The sequence below is a fragment of the Carcharodon carcharias genome, chromosome 11 (assembly GCF_017639515.1).
Source record: "Carcharodon carcharias isolate sCarCar2 chromosome 11, sCarCar2.pri, whole genome shotgun sequence".
Taxonomy (NCBI): Eukaryota; Metazoa; Chordata; class Chondrichthyes; order Lamniformes; family Lamnidae; genus Carcharodon; species Carcharodon carcharias.
Window position 1 is genome coordinate 51,467,399 of NC_054477.1, and position 15,000 is coordinate 51,482,398.

General features: G+C 48.2%; 3 protein-coding genes across 4 annotated transcripts in view; 1 reads left to right on the plus strand and 2 right to left on the minus strand.

Moving 5' to 3' along the window:
- Positions 1-8,692, minus strand: part of LOC121283875 (RNA-binding protein 25-like) — a gene marked incomplete at both ends in the record, with an annotated part of 13,961 nt that extends 5,269 nt beyond the window's left edge. Inside the window, 2 exons of the mRNA XM_041198678.1 lie at positions 4,370-4,453; positions 8,609-8,692. Of these exons, the coding sequence (XP_041054612.1) occupies positions 4,370-4,453; positions 8,609-8,692 (168 nt within the window). The remainder of the gene's footprint in view (positions 1-4,369; positions 4,454-8,608) is intronic.
- Positions 1-15,000, plus strand: part of rnf6 (ring finger protein (C3H2C3 type) 6) — a 305,285-nt gene that overhangs the window by 102,069 nt on the left and 188,216 nt on the right. The gene's annotated exons all lie outside the window — the stretch shown is intronic.
- On the minus strand, positions 10,806-12,408 carry LOC121283876 (TBC1 domain family member 10B-like; the record flags this gene model as incomplete). Its single annotated transcript, XM_041198679.1, has 2 exons — positions 10,806-10,865; positions 12,361-12,408. Coding segments are annotated over 2 exons (108 nt in total), but the record flags the coding sequence as incomplete, so codon positions are not given.

Here is a 15,000-nt window from a genome sequence, read left to right on the forward strand (position 1 = left end):
CGCTCTTTTTTCGCTCTCTTTTTCTCTCGCTCTCTTTTTCTCTCGCTCTCTTTTTCTCGCTCTCTTTTTCTCTCGCTCTCTTTTTCTCTCGCTCTCTTTTTCTCTCGCTCTCTTTCTCTCGCTCTCTTTTTCTCTCTCTTGCTCTCTTTTTCTCTCTCTCGCTCTCTTTTTCTCTCTCTCGCTCTCTTTTTCTCTCGCTCTCTCTTTCTCTCGCTCTCTTTTCTCACTTCGCTCTCTCTTTTCTCACTCTCGCTCTCTCTTTCTCTCTCTCGCTCTTCTCTTTCTCTCTCTCCGCTCTCTCTTTCTCTCTCGCTCTCTTCTTTCTCTCGCTCTCTCTTTCTCTCTCTCGCTCTCTCTTTCTCTCTCTCGCTCTCTTTCTCTCTCGCTCTTTTTCTCTCGCTCTCTTTCTCTCTTCGCTCTCTCTTTCTCTCTCGCTCTCTCTCTCTCGCTCTCTCTCGCTCTCTCTTTCTCTCGCTCTCTCTTTCTCTCTCTCGCTCTCTCTTTCTCTCTCTCGCTCTCACTTTCTCTCTCTCGCTCTCTCTTTCTCTCTCTCGCTCTCTTTCTCTCGCTCTCTTTCTCTCTCTCGCTCTCTTTCTCTCTCTCTTTTCTCGCTCTCTCTTTCTCTCTCGCTCGCTCTCTTCTCGCTCTCTCTCGTTCTCTCTTTCTCGTTCTCTTTTCTCTCGCTCTCTTTCTCTCGCTCTCTTTCTCTCGCTCTCTTTTTCTCTCGCTCTCTTTTTCTCGCTCTCTTTTTCTCTCGCTCTCTTTTCTCTCGCTCTCTTTTTCTCTCGCTCTCTTTTTCTCTCGCTCTCTTTTTCTCTCGCTCTCTTTTTCTCTCGCTCTCTTTTTCTCTCGCTCTCTTTTTCTCTCGCTCTCTTTTTCTCTCGCTCTCTTTTTCTCTCGCTCTCTTTTTCTCTCGCTCTCTTTTTCTCTCTCTCGCTCTCTTTCTCTCGCTCTCTTTCTCTCTCTCGCTCTCTTTCTCTCTCTCTCGCTCTCTTTCTCTCTCGCTCTCTTTTCTCCTCCTCTCGCTCTCTCTTTCTCTCTCGCTTCTTTTCTCTCGCTCTCTCTTTCTCTCGTTCTCGCTCTTTCTCTCGTTCTCGCTCTTTCTCTCGTTCTCGCTCTTTCTCTCGTTCTCGCTCTTTCTCTCGTTCTCGCTCTTTCTCTCGTTCTCTCTTTCTCTCGCTCTCTTTTTCTCTCGCTCTCTTTCTCTCGCTCTCTTTTTCTCTCGCTCTCTTTTTCTCTCGCTCTCTTTCTCTCTCTCGTCTCTTTCTCTCTCTCGCTTCTCTCTTTCTCTCTTCGCTCTTCTTTCTCTCTCTCGCTCTCTTTTTCTCTCGCTCTCTCTTTTCTCTCGCTCTCTCTTTTCTCTCTCGCTCTCTCTTTCTCTCGTCTCGCTCTTTCTCTGTTCTCGCTTTTCTCTCGTTCTCGCTCTTTCTCTCGCTCTCTTTCTCTCGCTTCTTTCTCTCGCTCTCTTTCTCTCGCTCTCTTTCTCTCGCTCTTTTCTCTCGCTCTTTTTCTCTCGCTCTCTTCTCTCGCTCTCTTCTCTCGCTCTCTTCTCTCGCTCTCTTTTTCTCTCGCTCTCTTTTTCTCTCGCTCTTTTTCTCTCGCTCTCTTTTCTCTCGCTCTCTTTTCTCTCGCTCTCTTTTTCTCTCGCTCTCTTTTTTTCTCGCTCTCTTTTTCTCGCTCTCTTTTTTCTCGCTCTCTTTCTCTCTCTCGCTCTTTCTCTCTCTCGCTTCTCTTTCTCTCTCTCGCTCTCTCTTTTCTCCTCTGTTCTCTCTTTTCTCGTTCTCTCTCTTTTCTCTCGTTCTCGCTCTCTCTTTCTCTCTCGCTTTTTTTCTCTCGCTCTTCTTTTCTCTCTCTTCTCTTCGCTCTCTTTTCTCTCTCTCTCTCTCTCGCTCTCTCTTCTTCTCTCGCTCTCTCTTTTCTCTCTCGCTCTCTTTTCTCTCTCGCTCTTCTTTCTCTCTCTCGCTCTCTCTTCTCTCTCTCGCTCTCTTTTCTCTCTCGTTCTCTTTCTCTTCTCGTTCTTCTTTCTCTCGCTCTTTTTTCTCTCTCTCTCTTCGCTCTCTTTTTCTCTCGCTCTCTTTTTCTCTCGCTCTCTTTTTCTCTCGCTCTCTTTTTCTCTCGCTCTCTTTTTCTCTCGCTCTCTTTTTCTCTCGCTCTCTTTTTTTCTCGCTCTCTTTTTCTCGCTCTCTTTTTCTCTCGCTCTCTTTCTCTCTCTCGCTCTCTTTCTCTCTCGCTCTCTTTTTCTTCTCTCGCTCTTTTTCTCTCTCTCGCTTTCTTCGTCTCTTTTTCTCGCTCTCTCTTTCTCTCTCTCGCTCTCTCTCTCTCTCTCGCTCTCTCTTTTTCTCTCTCGCTCTCTCTTTTTCTCTCTCGCTCTCTCTTTCTCTCTCGCTCTTTTTCTCTCGCTCTTTTTCTCGCTCTCTCTTTCTCTCTCTCTCTCTTTCTCTCTCTCTTTTTTCTCTCTTCGCTTTCTTTCTTCTCTCGCTCTCTCTTTCCCTCTCTCGCTCTCTCTTTCTCTCTCTCTCGCTTTTTCTCTCTCGCTCTTTTCTCTTCTCGCTCTCTCTTTCTCTCTCGCTCTCTCTTTCTCTCTCTCGCTCTCTCTTTTCTCTCTTTCTTTCTCTCTCTCGCTCTTCTTTTTCTCTCTCGCTCTCTTTTCTCTCTTCGCTTCTTTCTCACTCTCTCGCTCTCTTTCTCACTCTCTCGCTCCCTCTCTCGCTCTCTCTCTCGTTCTCTCTTTCTCTCGCTCTCTTTTTCTCTCGCTCTCTTTTTCTCTCGCTCTCTTTTTCTGTCGCTCTCTTTTTCTCTCGCTCTCTTTTTCTCTCTCTCTTTTTCTCTCGCTCTTTTTCTCTCGCTCTCTTTTTCTCTCGCTCTCTTTTTCTCTCGCTCTCTTTTTCTCTCGCTCTTTCTCTCGCTCTCTCCCTCTCTCTCTCGCTCTCTCCCTCGCTCTCTCCCTCGCTCTCTCCCTCGCTCTCTCCCTCGCTCTCTCCCTCGCTCTCTCCTCGCTCTCTCTCGCTCTCTCCTCGCTCTCTCCTCGCTCTCTCCTCGCTCTCTCCTCGCTCGCTCCTCGCTCTTTCCTCGCTCTCTCCCTCGCTCTCTCTCTCGCTCTTTTCTCTCGCTCTTTCTCTCTCGCTCTTTCTCTCTCGCTCTTTCTCTCTCGCTCTTTCTCTCTGCTCTCTTTCTCTCGCTCTCTTTCTCTCGCTCTCTTTCTCTCGCTCTCTTTCTCTCGCTCTCTTTCTCTCGCTCTCGTTCTCTCGCTCTCGTTCTCTCGCTCTCGTTCTCTCGCTCTCGTTCTCTCGCTCTCGTTCTCTCGCTCTCGTTCTCTCGCTCTCTTGCTCTCTCGCTCTCGCTCTCTCGCTCTCTCGCTCTCTCTCTCGCTCTCGCTCTCGCTCTCTTTCTCTCGCTCTCTTTCTCTCGCTCTTTCTCTCGCTCTTTCTCTCGCTCTCTTTTTCGCTCTCTTTCTCTCGCTTCTTTCTCTCGCTCTTTTCTCTCGCTCTCTTTCTCTCGCTCTCTTCTCTCGCTCTCTTTCTCTCTCGCTCTTCTTTCTCTCGTCTCTTTCTCTCGCTCTCTTTCTCTCTCTCGCTCTCTTTCTCTCTCTCGCTCTCTCTCTCTCTCTCTCGCTCTCTCTCTCTCTCTCTCGCTCTCTCTTTCTCTCGCTCTCTCTTCTCTTTCTCTCTCTTCTCTCTCTCGCTCTCTCTTTCTCTCGCTCTTTTTTCTCTCGCTCTCTTTTTCTCTCGCTCTTTTTTCTCTCGCTCTCTTTTTCTCGCTCTCTTTTTCTCTCGCTCTCTTTTTCTCTCGCTCTCTTTTTTCTCGCTCTTTTTCTCTCGCTCTCTTTTTCTCGCTCTCTTTTTCTCTCGCTCTTTTTTTCTCGCTCTCTTTTCTCTCGCTCTCTTTTCTCTCGCTCTCTTTTCTCTCGCTCTCTTTCTCTCGCTCTCTTTCTCTCGCTTTTTCTTAGCTTTTCTCTCGCTCTCTTTCTCTCGCTCTCTTTCTCTCGCTCTCTTTCTCTCGCTCTCTTTCTCTCGCTCTCTTTCTCTCGCTCTCTTTCTCTCGCTTTCTTTCTCTCGCTCTCTTTCTCTCGCTCTCTTTCTCTCGCTCTCTTTCTCTCGCTCTCTTTCTCTCGCTCTCTTTCCCTTGCTCTCTTTCCTTGCTCTCTTTCCTTGCTCTTTTCCTTGCTCTCTTTCCTTGCTCTCTTTCCCTTGCTCTCTTTCCCTTGCTCTCTTTCCTCGCTCTTTTCCTCGCTTTTTCGTTCTTTCCCTCGCTCTCTTTCCTCGCTCTCTTTCCCTCGCTCTCTTTCCCTCGCTCTCTTTCTCGCTCTTTTTCCCTCGCTCTCTTTCCCTCGCTCTCTTTCCTCGCTCTCTTTCCTCGCTCTCTTTCCCTCGCTCTCTTTCCTTCGCTCTTTTCCTCGCTCTCTTTCTCGCTCTCTTTCCCTCGCTCTCTTTCCCTCGCTCTTTCCTCGCTCTCTTTCCTCGCTCTCTTTCTTGCTCTCTCTTTCTCTTCTCTCGCTCTTTCTTTCTTCTCGCTCTTTCTTTCTCTCTCGCTCTCTTTCTCTCTCTCTCTTTCTCTCTCTCTTTCTCTCTCGCTCTTTCTCTCTCTCGCTCTCTCTTTCTCTCTCTCGCTCTTTCTCTCTCTCGCTCTTTCTCTCTCTCGCTCTCTCTTTCTCTCTCTCGCTCTTTTCTCTCTCTTCTTCTTTCTCTTCTCTCTCGCTCTCTCTTTCTCTCTCGCTCTTTTTCTCTCGCTCTTTCTCTCTCGCTCTCTCTTTCTCTCTCGGTCTCTTTCTCTCTCGCTCTTTCTCTCTCTCTTTCTCTCTCGCTCTTTCTTCTCTCTCTTTCTCTCGCTCGCTCTTTCTCTCTCGTCTCTTTCTCTCTCGCTCTTTCTCTTCGCTCTCTCTCGCTCTTTCTCTCTCGCTCTTTCTCTCTCGCTCTCTTTCTCTCGCTCTCTTTCTCTCGCTCTCTTTCTCTCGCTCTCTTTTCTCTCGCTCTTTTCTCTCGCTCTCTTGCTCTCGCTCTCTTGCTCTCGCTCTCTTGCTCTCGCTCTTTGCTCTCGCTCTCTTGCTCTCGCTCTCTTGCTCTCGCTCTCTTGCTCTCGCTCTCTTGCTCTCGCTCTCTTGCTCTCGCTCTCTTGCTCTCGCTCTCTTTTTCTCTCGCTCTCTTTTTCTCTCGCTCTCTTTTTCTCTCGCTCTCTCTTTCTCTCGCTCTCTCTTCTCTCTCTCGCTCCTCTCTCTCTCTTTCTCTTCTTCGCTTCTCTTTCTCTCTCTCTGCTCTCCTTTCTCTCTCTCGCTCTTCTTTCTCTCTCGCTTCTTTTCTCTCTCTCGCTCTCTCTTTTCTCTCTCGCTCTCTTTTCTCTTCTCGCTCTCTTTTCTCTCTCGCTCTCTCTTTTCTCTCTCGCTCTCTTTCTCTCTTCGCTCTTCTTTCTCTCTCTCGCTCTCTTTTCTTCTTCGCTCTCTTTTTCTCTCGCTCTCTCTTTCTCTCTCGCTCTCTTCTCTCGCTCTCTCTTTCTCTCTCTCGCTCTTCTTTCTCTCTCTCGCTCTTTTTCTCTCTCGCTCTCTCTTTCTCTCTCTCGCTCTCTTTCTCTCTCTCGCTCTCTTTTTCTTCTCTCGCTCTCTCTCTCTCTCGCTCTCTCTTTCTCTCTCTCGCTCTCTCTTTTTCTCTCTCTCTCTTTCTCTCTCTCGCTCTTTCTCTCTCTCTTTCTCTCTGCTCTCTCTTTCTCTCTCTCGCTCTCTCTTTTCTCTCTCTCGCTCTCTTTTCTCTCTCTCGCTCTCTCTTCTCTCTCTCGCTCTCTCTTTCTCTCTCTCGCTCTCTTTCTCTCTCTCGCTCTCTCTTTCTTCTCTCGCTCTCTTTCTCTCTCTCTCTCTCGCTCTCTCTTTCTCTCTCTTTTTTCTCTCGCTCTCTTTTCTCTCTCGCTCTCTCTTTCTCTCGCTCTCTCTTTCTTCTCTCGCTCTTTTCTCTCTCTCTCGCTCTCTTTTCTCTCTCTCGCTCTCTTTCTCTCTCGTCTTTCTCTCGCTCTTCTTTCTCTCGCCTCTCTCTCTCGTTCTCTCTTTCTCTCGCTCTCTTTCTCTCGCTCTCTTTCTCTCGCTCTCTTTCTCTCGCTCTTTCTCTCGCTCTCTTTCTCTCGCTCTCTTTCTCTCGCTCTCTTTCTCTCGCTCTCTTTCTCTTCTCTCTTTCTCTCGCTCTCTTTTTTCTCTCGCTCTCTTTTTCTCTCGCTCTCTTTTTCTCGCTCTCTTTTTCTCTCGCTCTTTTTCTCTCTCTCGCTCTCTTTTCTCGCTCTCTTTTCTCGCTTCTTTTCTCTCTCTCTTGCTCTTTTCTCTCTCGCTCTCTTTCTCTCGCTCTCTCTTTCTCTCTCGCTCTCTTTTCTCTCTCTCGCTCTCTCTTTCTCTCTCTCGCTCTCTTTTCTCTCTCTCGCTCTCTCTTTCTCTCTCTCGCTCTCTCTTTCTTCTCTCGCTCTCTTTTCTCTCTTCTCGCTCTCTCTTTCTCTCTCTCGCTCTCTCTTTCTCTCTCTCGCTCTCTCTTTCTCTCTCTCGCTCTCTCTTTCTCTCTCTCGCTCTCTCTTTCTCTCTCTCGCTCTCTTTCTCTCTCTCGCTCTTCTCTCTCTCTCGCTCTCTCTTTTTCTCTCTCGCTCTCTCTTTTTTCTCTTCTCTCTTTTTCTCTCTCGCTCTCTCTCGCTCTCTTTCTCTCGCTCTCTTTCTCGCTCTCTTTCTCTCGCTCTCTCTCTCGCTCTCTTTTTCTCTCGCTCTCTTTTTCTCTCGCTCTCTTTTTCTCTCGCTCTCTTTTTCTCTCGCTCTCTTTTTCTCGCTCTCTTTTTCTCTCGCTCTCTTTTTCTCTCGCTCTCTTTTTCTCTCGCTCTCTTTCTCTCGCTCTCTTTTTCTTTCTCGCTCTCTTTTTTCTCTCTCGCTCTCTTTTTTCTCTCTCTCGCTCTTTTTTCTCTCGCTCTCTTTCTCTCGCTCTCTTTCTCACTCTCGCTCTCTCTTTCTCACTCTCGCTCTCTCTTTCTCACTCTCGCTCTCTCTTTCTCACTCTCGCTCTCTCTCTCTCTCTCGCTCTCTCTTTCTCTTCTCGCTCTTCTTTCTCTCTCTCGCTCTCTTTCTCTCTCGCTCTCTTTCTCTCGCTCTCTTTCTCTCTCTCTTCTTCTCTCTCGCTTCTCTCTCTCGCTCTCTCTCTCTCTCTTTCTCTCGCTCTCTCTTTCTCTCTCTCGCTCTCTCTTTCTCTCTTCGCTCTCTCTTTTCTCTCGCTCTTTCTCTCTCGCTCTCTCTTTCTCTCTCGCTCTCTCTTTCTCTCTTCGCTCTTCTCTCTCTCTCGCTCTCTTTTCTCTCTCTCTTTCTCTCTCGCTCTCTTTTCTCTCTCGCTCTCCTCTCTCTCGCTCTCTCTCTTTCTCTCTCTCTCTCTTTCTCTTTTCTCTCGTTCTCTCTTCTCTCGCTCTCTTTCTCTCGCTCTCTTTTTCTCTCGCTCTCTTTTTCTCTCGCTCTCTTTTTCTCTCGCTCTCTTTTTCTCTCGCTCTCTTTTTCTCTCGCTCTCTTTTTCTCTCGCTCTTTTTCTCTCGCTCTCTTTTTCTCTCGCTCTCTTTTTCTCTCGCTCTCTTTTTCTCTCGCTCTCTTTTTCTCTCGCTCTCTTTTTCTCTCGCTCTCTTTTTCTCTCGCTCTCTTTTTCTCTCTCTCGCTCTCTTTCTCTCGCTCTCTTTCTCTCTCTCGCTCTCTCTTTCTCTCTCTCGCTCTCTCTTTCTCTCTCTCGCTCTCTTTCTCTCTCTCGCTCTCTCTTTCTCTCTCTCGCTCTCTTTCTCTCTCTCGCTCTCTCTTTCTCTCGTTCTCGCTCTTTCTCTCGTTCTCGCTCTTTCTCTCGTTCTCGCTCTTTCTCTCGTTCTCGCTCTTTCTCTCGTTCTCGCTCTTTCTCTCGTTCTCTCTTTCTCTCGCTCTCTTTTTCTCTCGCTCTCTTTTTCTCTCGCTCTCTTTTTCTCTCGCTCTCTTTTTCTCTCGCTCTCTTTCTCTCTCTCGCTCTCTCTTTCTCTCTCTCGCTCTCTCTTTCTCTCTCTCGCTCTCTCTTTCTCTCTCTCGCTCTCTTTCTCTCTCTCGCTCTCTCTTTCTCTCTCGCTCTCTCTTTCTCTCTCGCTCTCTCTTTCTCTCTCGCTCTCTCTTTCTCTCGTTCTCGCTCTTTCTCTCGTTCTCGCTCTTTCTCTCGTTCTCGCTCTTTCTCTCGCTCTCTTTCTCTCGCTCTCTTTCTCTCGCTCTCTTTCTCTCGCTCTCTTTCTCTCGCTCTCTTTTTCTCTCGCTCTCTTTTTCTCTCGCTCTCTTTTTCTCTCGCTCTCTTCTCTCGCTCTCTTCTCTCGCTCTCTTTTTCTCTCGCTCTCTTTTTCTCTCGCTCTCTTTTTCTCTCGCTCTCTTTTTCTCTCGCTCTCTTTTTCTCTCGCTCTCTTTTTCTCTCGCTCTCTTTTTCTCTCGCTCTCTTTTTTTCTCGCTCTCTTTTTCTCGCTCTCTTTTTCTCTCGCTCTCTTTCTCTCTCTCGCTCTCTTTCTCTCTCTCGCTCTCTCTTTCTCTCTCTCGCTCTCTCTTTCTCTCGTTCTCGCTCTTTCTCTCGTTCTCGCTCTTTCTCTCGTTCTCGCTCTCTCTTTCTCACTCTCGCTCTCTCTTTCTCTCTCGCTCTCTTTTCTCTCTCTCTCTCTTGCTCTCTTTTTTCTCTCTCTCTCTTCGCTCTCTTTTCTCTCTCGCTCTTTTCCTCTCGCTCTCTCTTTTTCTCTCTCTCGTTCTTCTCTCTCGCTCTCTCTTTCTCTCGCTCTCTTTTTCTCTCGTCTCTTTTTCTCTCTCGTTCTCTTTCTCGCTCTCTTTTCTCTCGCTCTCTCTCTCGCTCTCTTTTTCTCGCTCTCTTTTTCTCTCGCTCTCTTTTCTCTCGCTCTTTTTTTCTCGCTCTCTTTTTCTCTCTGCTCTCTTTTCTCTCGCTCTCTTTTCTCTCGCTCTCTTTTTCTCTCGCTCTCTTTTCTCTCGCTCTCTTTTTCTCGCTCTCTTTTTCTCTCGCTCTTTTTTCTCTCGCTCTTTCTCTCGCTCTCTTTTTTCTCTCGCTCTCTTTTTCCTCTCTCTTTTCTCTCGCTCTCTCTTTCTCTCTCGCTCTCTCTTTCTCTCTCGCTCTCTCTTTCTCTCTCGCTCTCTCTTTCTCTCTCTCGCTCTTTTTCTCTCGCTCTTTTTCTCTCGCTCTCTTTCTTCTTCTCTTTTCTCTCTCTCGCTCTTTTCTCTCGCTCTTCTTTCTCTCTCTGCTTCTCTTTCTCTCGCTCTCTTTTTCTCTCTCGCTCTCTCTTCTCTCTCGCTCTCTTTCCTCTCTCGCTCTTTCTCTTCTCGCTCTCTTTCTCTCTCTCGCTCTTCTCTTCTCGCTCTCTTTTTTCGCTCTCTTTCTCTCTCTCGCTCTCTTTTCTCTCGCTCTTTTTTCTCTCTCGCTCTCTCTTTTTCTCTCTCGCTCTCTTTCTCTCTCTCGCTCTCTTTCTCACTTCTCGCTCTCTTTCTCTCTCGCTCTCTCTCGCGCTCTTCTCTTTCTCTTTCTCTCTCTTTTTCTCTCGCTCTCTTTTTCTCGCTCTCTTTTTCTCTCGCTCTCTTTTTCTCTCGCTCTCTTTTCTCTCGCTCTCTTTTTCTCTCGCTCTCTTTTCTCTCTCTCTTTTCTCTCGCTCTCTTTTTTTCTCTTTCTCTCGCTCTTCTTCTCCTCTCGCTCTCTCCCTCGCTTCTCCCTCGCTTCTCCCTCGCTCTCTCCCTCGCTCTCTCCCTCCTTCTTCGCTCTCTCCCTCGCTCTTCCTCTCTCGCTCTCTCCTCGCTCTCTCCTCGCTTGCTCCTCGCTCTCTCCTCGCTCTCTCCCTCGCTCTCTCCCTCGCTCTCTCTCGCTCTCTCCCTCGCTCTCTCCCTCGCTCTCTCCCTCGCTCTCTCTCTCGCTCTTTCTCTCGCTCTTTCTCTCTCGCTCTTTCTCTCTCGCTCTTTCTCTCTCGCTCTTTCTCTCTCGCTCTCTTTTCTCGCTCTCTTTCTCTCGCTCTCTTTCTCTCGCTCTTTTCTCTCGCTCTGTTCTCTCGCTCTCGTCTCTCGCTCTCGTTCTCTCGCTCTCGTTCTCTCGCTCTCTTTTCTCGCTCTCTTTCTCTCGCTCTCTTGCTCTCGCTCTCTTGTCTCTCGCTCTCTTCTGCTTCTCGCTCTCGCTCTCTCGCTTCGCTCTCGCTTCTTTCTCTCGCTCTCTTTCTCTGCTCTTTCTCTCGCTCTTTCTCTCGCTCTCTTTCTCTCGCTCTCTTTCTCTCGCTCTTTCTCTCGCTCTTTCTCTCGCTCTCTTTCTCTCGCTCTCTTTCTCTCGCTCTCTTTCTCTCGCTCTCTTTTTCTCTCGCTCTTTTCTCTCGCTCTCTTTTCTCTCGCTCTTTTCTCTTCGCTCTCTTTTCTCTCTCGCTCTCTCTCTCTCTCTCTCTCTCGCTCTCTCTCTCTCTCTCTCGCTCTCTCTTTCTCTCGCTCTCTCGCTCTCTCTTTCTCTCTCTCGCTCTCTCTCTCGCTCTTCTTTTCTCTCGCTCTCTTTCTCTCGCTCTCTTTTTCTCTCGCTCTCTTTTTCTCTCGCTCTCTTTTCTCTCGCTCTCTTTTTCTCTCGCTCTCTTTTTCTCTCGCTCTCTTTTCTCTCGCTCTTTTTTCTCTCGCTCTCTTTTTCTCTCGCTCTCTTTTTCTCTCGCTCTTTTTTCTCGCTCTCTTTTTCTCTCGCTCTCTTTCTCTCGCTCTCTTTTTCTCGCTCTCTTTCTCTCGCTCTCTTTCTCTCGCTCTCTTTCTCTCGCTCTCTTTCTCTCGCTTTTCTTGCTCTCTTTCTCTCGCTTTTTCTCTCGCTCTCTTTCTCTCGCTCTCTTTCTCTCTCTTTTCTCTCGCTCTCTTTCTCTCGCTTTTTTCTCTCGCTCTCTTTCTCTCGCTCTCTTTCTCGCTCTCTTTCTCTCGCTCTCTTTCCCTCGCTCTCTTTCCCTTGCTCTTTTCCCTCGCTCTCTTTTCCTTGCTCTCTTTCCCTCGCTCTCTTTCCTCGCTTTCTCTTTCCTCGCTCTCTTTCTCGCTCTTTCCTCGCTCTCTTTCCCTCGCTCTCTTTCCCTCGCTCTCTTTCCCTCGCTCTCTTTCCTCGCTCTCTTTCCTCGCTCTCTTTCCCTCGCTCTCTTTCCTCGCTCTCTTTCCTCGCTCTCTTTCCTCGCTCTCTTTCCTCGCTCTTTTCCTCGCTCTCTTTCCCTCGCTCTCTTTCCCTCGCTCTCTTTCTCTTGCTCTCTCTTTCTCTCTCTCTCGCTCTTTCTTTCTCTCTCTCTTTCTTTCTCTCGCTCTCTTTTCTCTCTCTCTTCTCTCTTCTCTTTCTCTCTCGCTCTCTCTCTCTCTCTCTCTCTCTTTCTCTCTCTCGCTCTTTCTTCTCTCGCTCTCTCTTCTCTCTCGCTCTCTCTTTCTCTCTCTCGCTCTCTTTCTCTCTCTCTCTCTCTTTCTCTCTCTCTCTCGCTCTCTCTTTCTCTCTCGCTCTTTCTCTCTCTCGCTCTTTCTCTCTCGGTCTCTTTCTCTCTCGGTCTCTTTCTCTCTCGCTCTTTCTCTCTCGCTCTTTCTCTCTCGCTCTTTCTCTCTCGCTCTTTCTCTCTCGCTCTTTCTCTCTCGCTCTTTCTCTCTCGCTCTTTCTCTCTCGCTCTTTCTCTCTGCTCTTTCTCTCTCGCTCTTTTCTCTCGCTCTCTTTCTCTCGCTCTCTTTCTCTCGCTCTCTTTTCTCGCTCTTTCTCTCTCGCTCTCTTTCTCTCGCTCTTTCTCTCGCTCTTTCTCTCGCTCTCTTGCTCTCGCTCTCTTGCTCTCGCTCTCTTGCTCTCGCTCTCTTGCTCTCGCTCTCTTGCTCTCGCTCTCTTGCTCTCGCTCTCTTTTTCTCTCGCTCTTTTTCTCTCGCTCTCTTTTTCTCTCGCTCTCTCTTTCTCTCGCTCTCTCTTTCTCTCTCTCGCTCTCTCTTTCTCTCTCTCTCGCTCTCTCTTTCTCTCTCTCTCGCTCTCTCTTTCTCTCTCTCGCTTCTCTCTCTTCTCTCTTCTTTCTCTCTCTCGCTCTCTCTTTCTCTCTCTCGCTCTTTTTCTCTCTCTCGCTCTCTCTTTCTCTCTCTCGCTCTCTTTTCTCTCTCGCTCTCTCTTTCTCTCTCTCGCTCTCTTTCTCTCTGCTCTTCTTTCTCTCTCTGCTCTCGCTTTCTCTCTCTCGCTCTCTCTTTCTCTCTTGCTCTCTCTTTTCTTCTCTCGCTTCTCTTTCTCTCTCGCTCTCTCTTTCTCTCTCGCTCTCTTTTCTCTCTCTCGCTCTTCTCTCTCGCTCTCTCTTTCTCTTCTCGCTTCTCTTTCTCTCTTCGCTCTCTCTTTCTCTCTCTCGCTCTCTCTTTTTCTCTCGCTTCTCTTTTCTCTCTCGCTCTCTTTCTCTCTCTCGCTCTTCTTTCTCTCTCTCGCTCTCTTTTTCTCTCTCGCTCTCTCTTTCTCTCTCTTCGCTCTCTCTTTTCTCTCTCTCGCTCTCTCTTTTTCTCTCGCTCTCTTTTTTCTCTCTCTTTCGCTCTCTCTTTTCTCTCTCGCTCTCTTTCTCTTCTCTCGCTCTCTCTTTTCTCTCTCTCGCTCTCTCTTTTCTCTCTTGCTCTCTCTTTCTCTCTCTCGCTCTCTCTCTTCTCGCTCTCTCTTTCTCTCTCGCTCTCTTTCTCTCCTCTCTCTCTCTCTTTTCTTCTCTCGCTCTCTCTTTCTCTCTCTCGCTCTTTCTCTCTCGCTCTTTCTCTCTCGCTCTCTCTTTCTCTCTTTCGCTCTCTCTTTCTCTCTCTCGCTCTCTCTTTCTCTCTCTCGCTCTCTCTTTCTCTCTCTCGCTCTCTCTTTCTCTCTCTCGCTCTCTCTTTCTCTCGCTCTCTCTTTCTCTCTCTCGCTCTCTTTCTCTCTCGCTCTCTTTCTCACTCTCTCGCTCCCTCTCTCGCTCTCTCTCTCGTTCTCTCTTTCTCTCGCTCTCTTTCTCTCACTCTCTTTCTCGCTCTCTTTCTCTCGCTCTCTCTCGCTCTCTTTTTCTCTCGCTCTCTTTTTCTCTCGCTCTCTTTTTCTCTCGCTCTTTTTCTCTCGCTCTCTTTTTCTCTCGCTCTCTTTTTCTCTCGCTCTCTTTCTCTCGCTCTCTTTTTCTCTCTCTTGCTCTCTTTTTCTCTCTCTCGCTCTCTTTTTCTCTCTCTCGCTCTCTTTTTCTCTCGCTCTCTCTTTCTCTCGCTCTCTCTTTCTCACTCTCGCTCTCTCTTTCTCACTCTCGCTCTCTCTTTCTCTCTCTCGCTCTCTCTTTCTCTCTCTCGCTCTCTCTTTCTCTCTCTCGCTCTCTCTTTCTCTCTCTCGCTCTCCCTTTCTCTCTCTCGCTCTCTCTTTTTCTCTCTCGCTCTCTTTCTCTCTCGCTCTCTTTCTCTCTCGCTCTCTCTTTCTCTCTCTCGCTCTCTCTCTCTCGCTCTCTCTCGCTCTCTCTTTCTCTCGCTCTCTCTTTCTCTCTCTCGCTCTCACTTTCTCTCTCTCGCTCTCTCTTTCTCTCTCTCGCTCTCTCTTTCTCTCTCTCGCTCTCTTTCTCTCTCTCTCGCTCTCTCTCGCTCTCTCTTTCTCTCTCGCTCTCTCTTTCTCTCTCGCTCTCTCTCTCGTTCTCTCTTTCTCTCGCTCTCTTTCTCTCGCTCTCTTTCTCTCGCTCTCTTTCTCTCGCTCTCTTTCTCTCGCTCTCTTTTTCTCTCGCTCTCTTTTTCTCTCGCTCTCTTTTTCTCTCGCTCTCTTTTTCTCTCGCTCTCTTTTTCTCTCGCTCTCTTTTTCTCTCGCTCTCTTTTTCTCTCGCTCTCTTTTTCTCTCGCTCTCTTTTTCTCTCGCTCTCTTTTTCTCTCGCTCTCTTTTTCTCGCTCTCTTTTTCTCTCGCTCTCTTTTTCTCTCGCTCTCTTTTTCTCTCGCTCTCTTTTTCTCTCTCTCGCTCTCTTTTTCTCTCTCTCGCTCTCTTTTTCTCTCTTCGCTCTTTTTTTTCTCTCTCGCTCTCTTTTTCTCTCTCGCTCTCTTTTTCTCTCTCGCTCTCTTTCTCTCTCTCGCTCTCTTTCTCTCTCTCGCTCTCTTTCTTCTCTCGCTCTCTCTTTCTCTTTCGCTCTCTCTTCTTCTCTCGCTTCTCTTTCTCTCTCTCGCTCTTCTTTCTCTCTCTCGCTCTCTCTTTCTCTCTCTCGCTCTCTTTCTCTCTCTCGCTTCTCTTCTCTCTTTCGCTTCTTTCTCTCTTCTCGCTCTCTCTTTCTCTGTTCTCGCTCTTTTCTCTGTTCTCGCTCTTTTCTCTCGTTCTCGCTCTTTTCTCTCGTTCTCGCTCTTTCTCTCGTTCTCTCTTTCTCTCGCTCTCTTTTTCTCTCGCTCTCTTTTTCTCTCGCTCTTTTTCTCTCGCTCTTTTTCTCTCGCTCTCTTTCTCTCTCTCGCTCTCTCTTTCTCTCGTTCTCGCTCTTTCTCTCGTTCTCGCTCTTTCTCTCGTTCTCGCTCTTTCTCTCGCTCTCTTTCTCTCGCTCTCTTTCTCTCGCTCTCTTTCTCTCGCTCTCTTTCTCTCGCTCTCTTTCTCTCGCTCTCTTTTTCTCTCGCTCTCTTCTCTCGCTCTCTTCTCTCGCTCTCTTTTTCTCTCGCTCTCTTTTTCTCTCGCTCTCTTTTTCTCTCGCTCTCTTTTTCTCTCGCTCTCTTTTTCTCTCGCTCTCTTTTTCTCTCGCTCTCTTTTTCTCTCTCTCGCTCTCTTTTTCTCTCTCTAGCTCTCTTTTTCTCTCTCTAGCTCTCTTCTCTCTCTAGCTCTCTCTTTCTCACTCTCGCTCTCTCTTTCTCTCTTCTCTCTCCTTTCTCTCTCTCGCTCTCTCTTTCTCTCTCTCGCTCTCTCTTTCTCTCTCTCTCGCTCTCTCTTTCTCTCTCTCTCGCTCTCTCTTTCTCTCTCTCGCTGTCTCTTTTTCTCTCTCGCTGTCTCTTTCTCTCTCTCGCTCTTTCTCTCTCTCGCTCTCTCTTTCTCTCTCTCGCTCTCTCTTTCTCTCTCTCGTTCTCTCTTTCTCTCTCTTGTTCTCTCTTTCTCTCG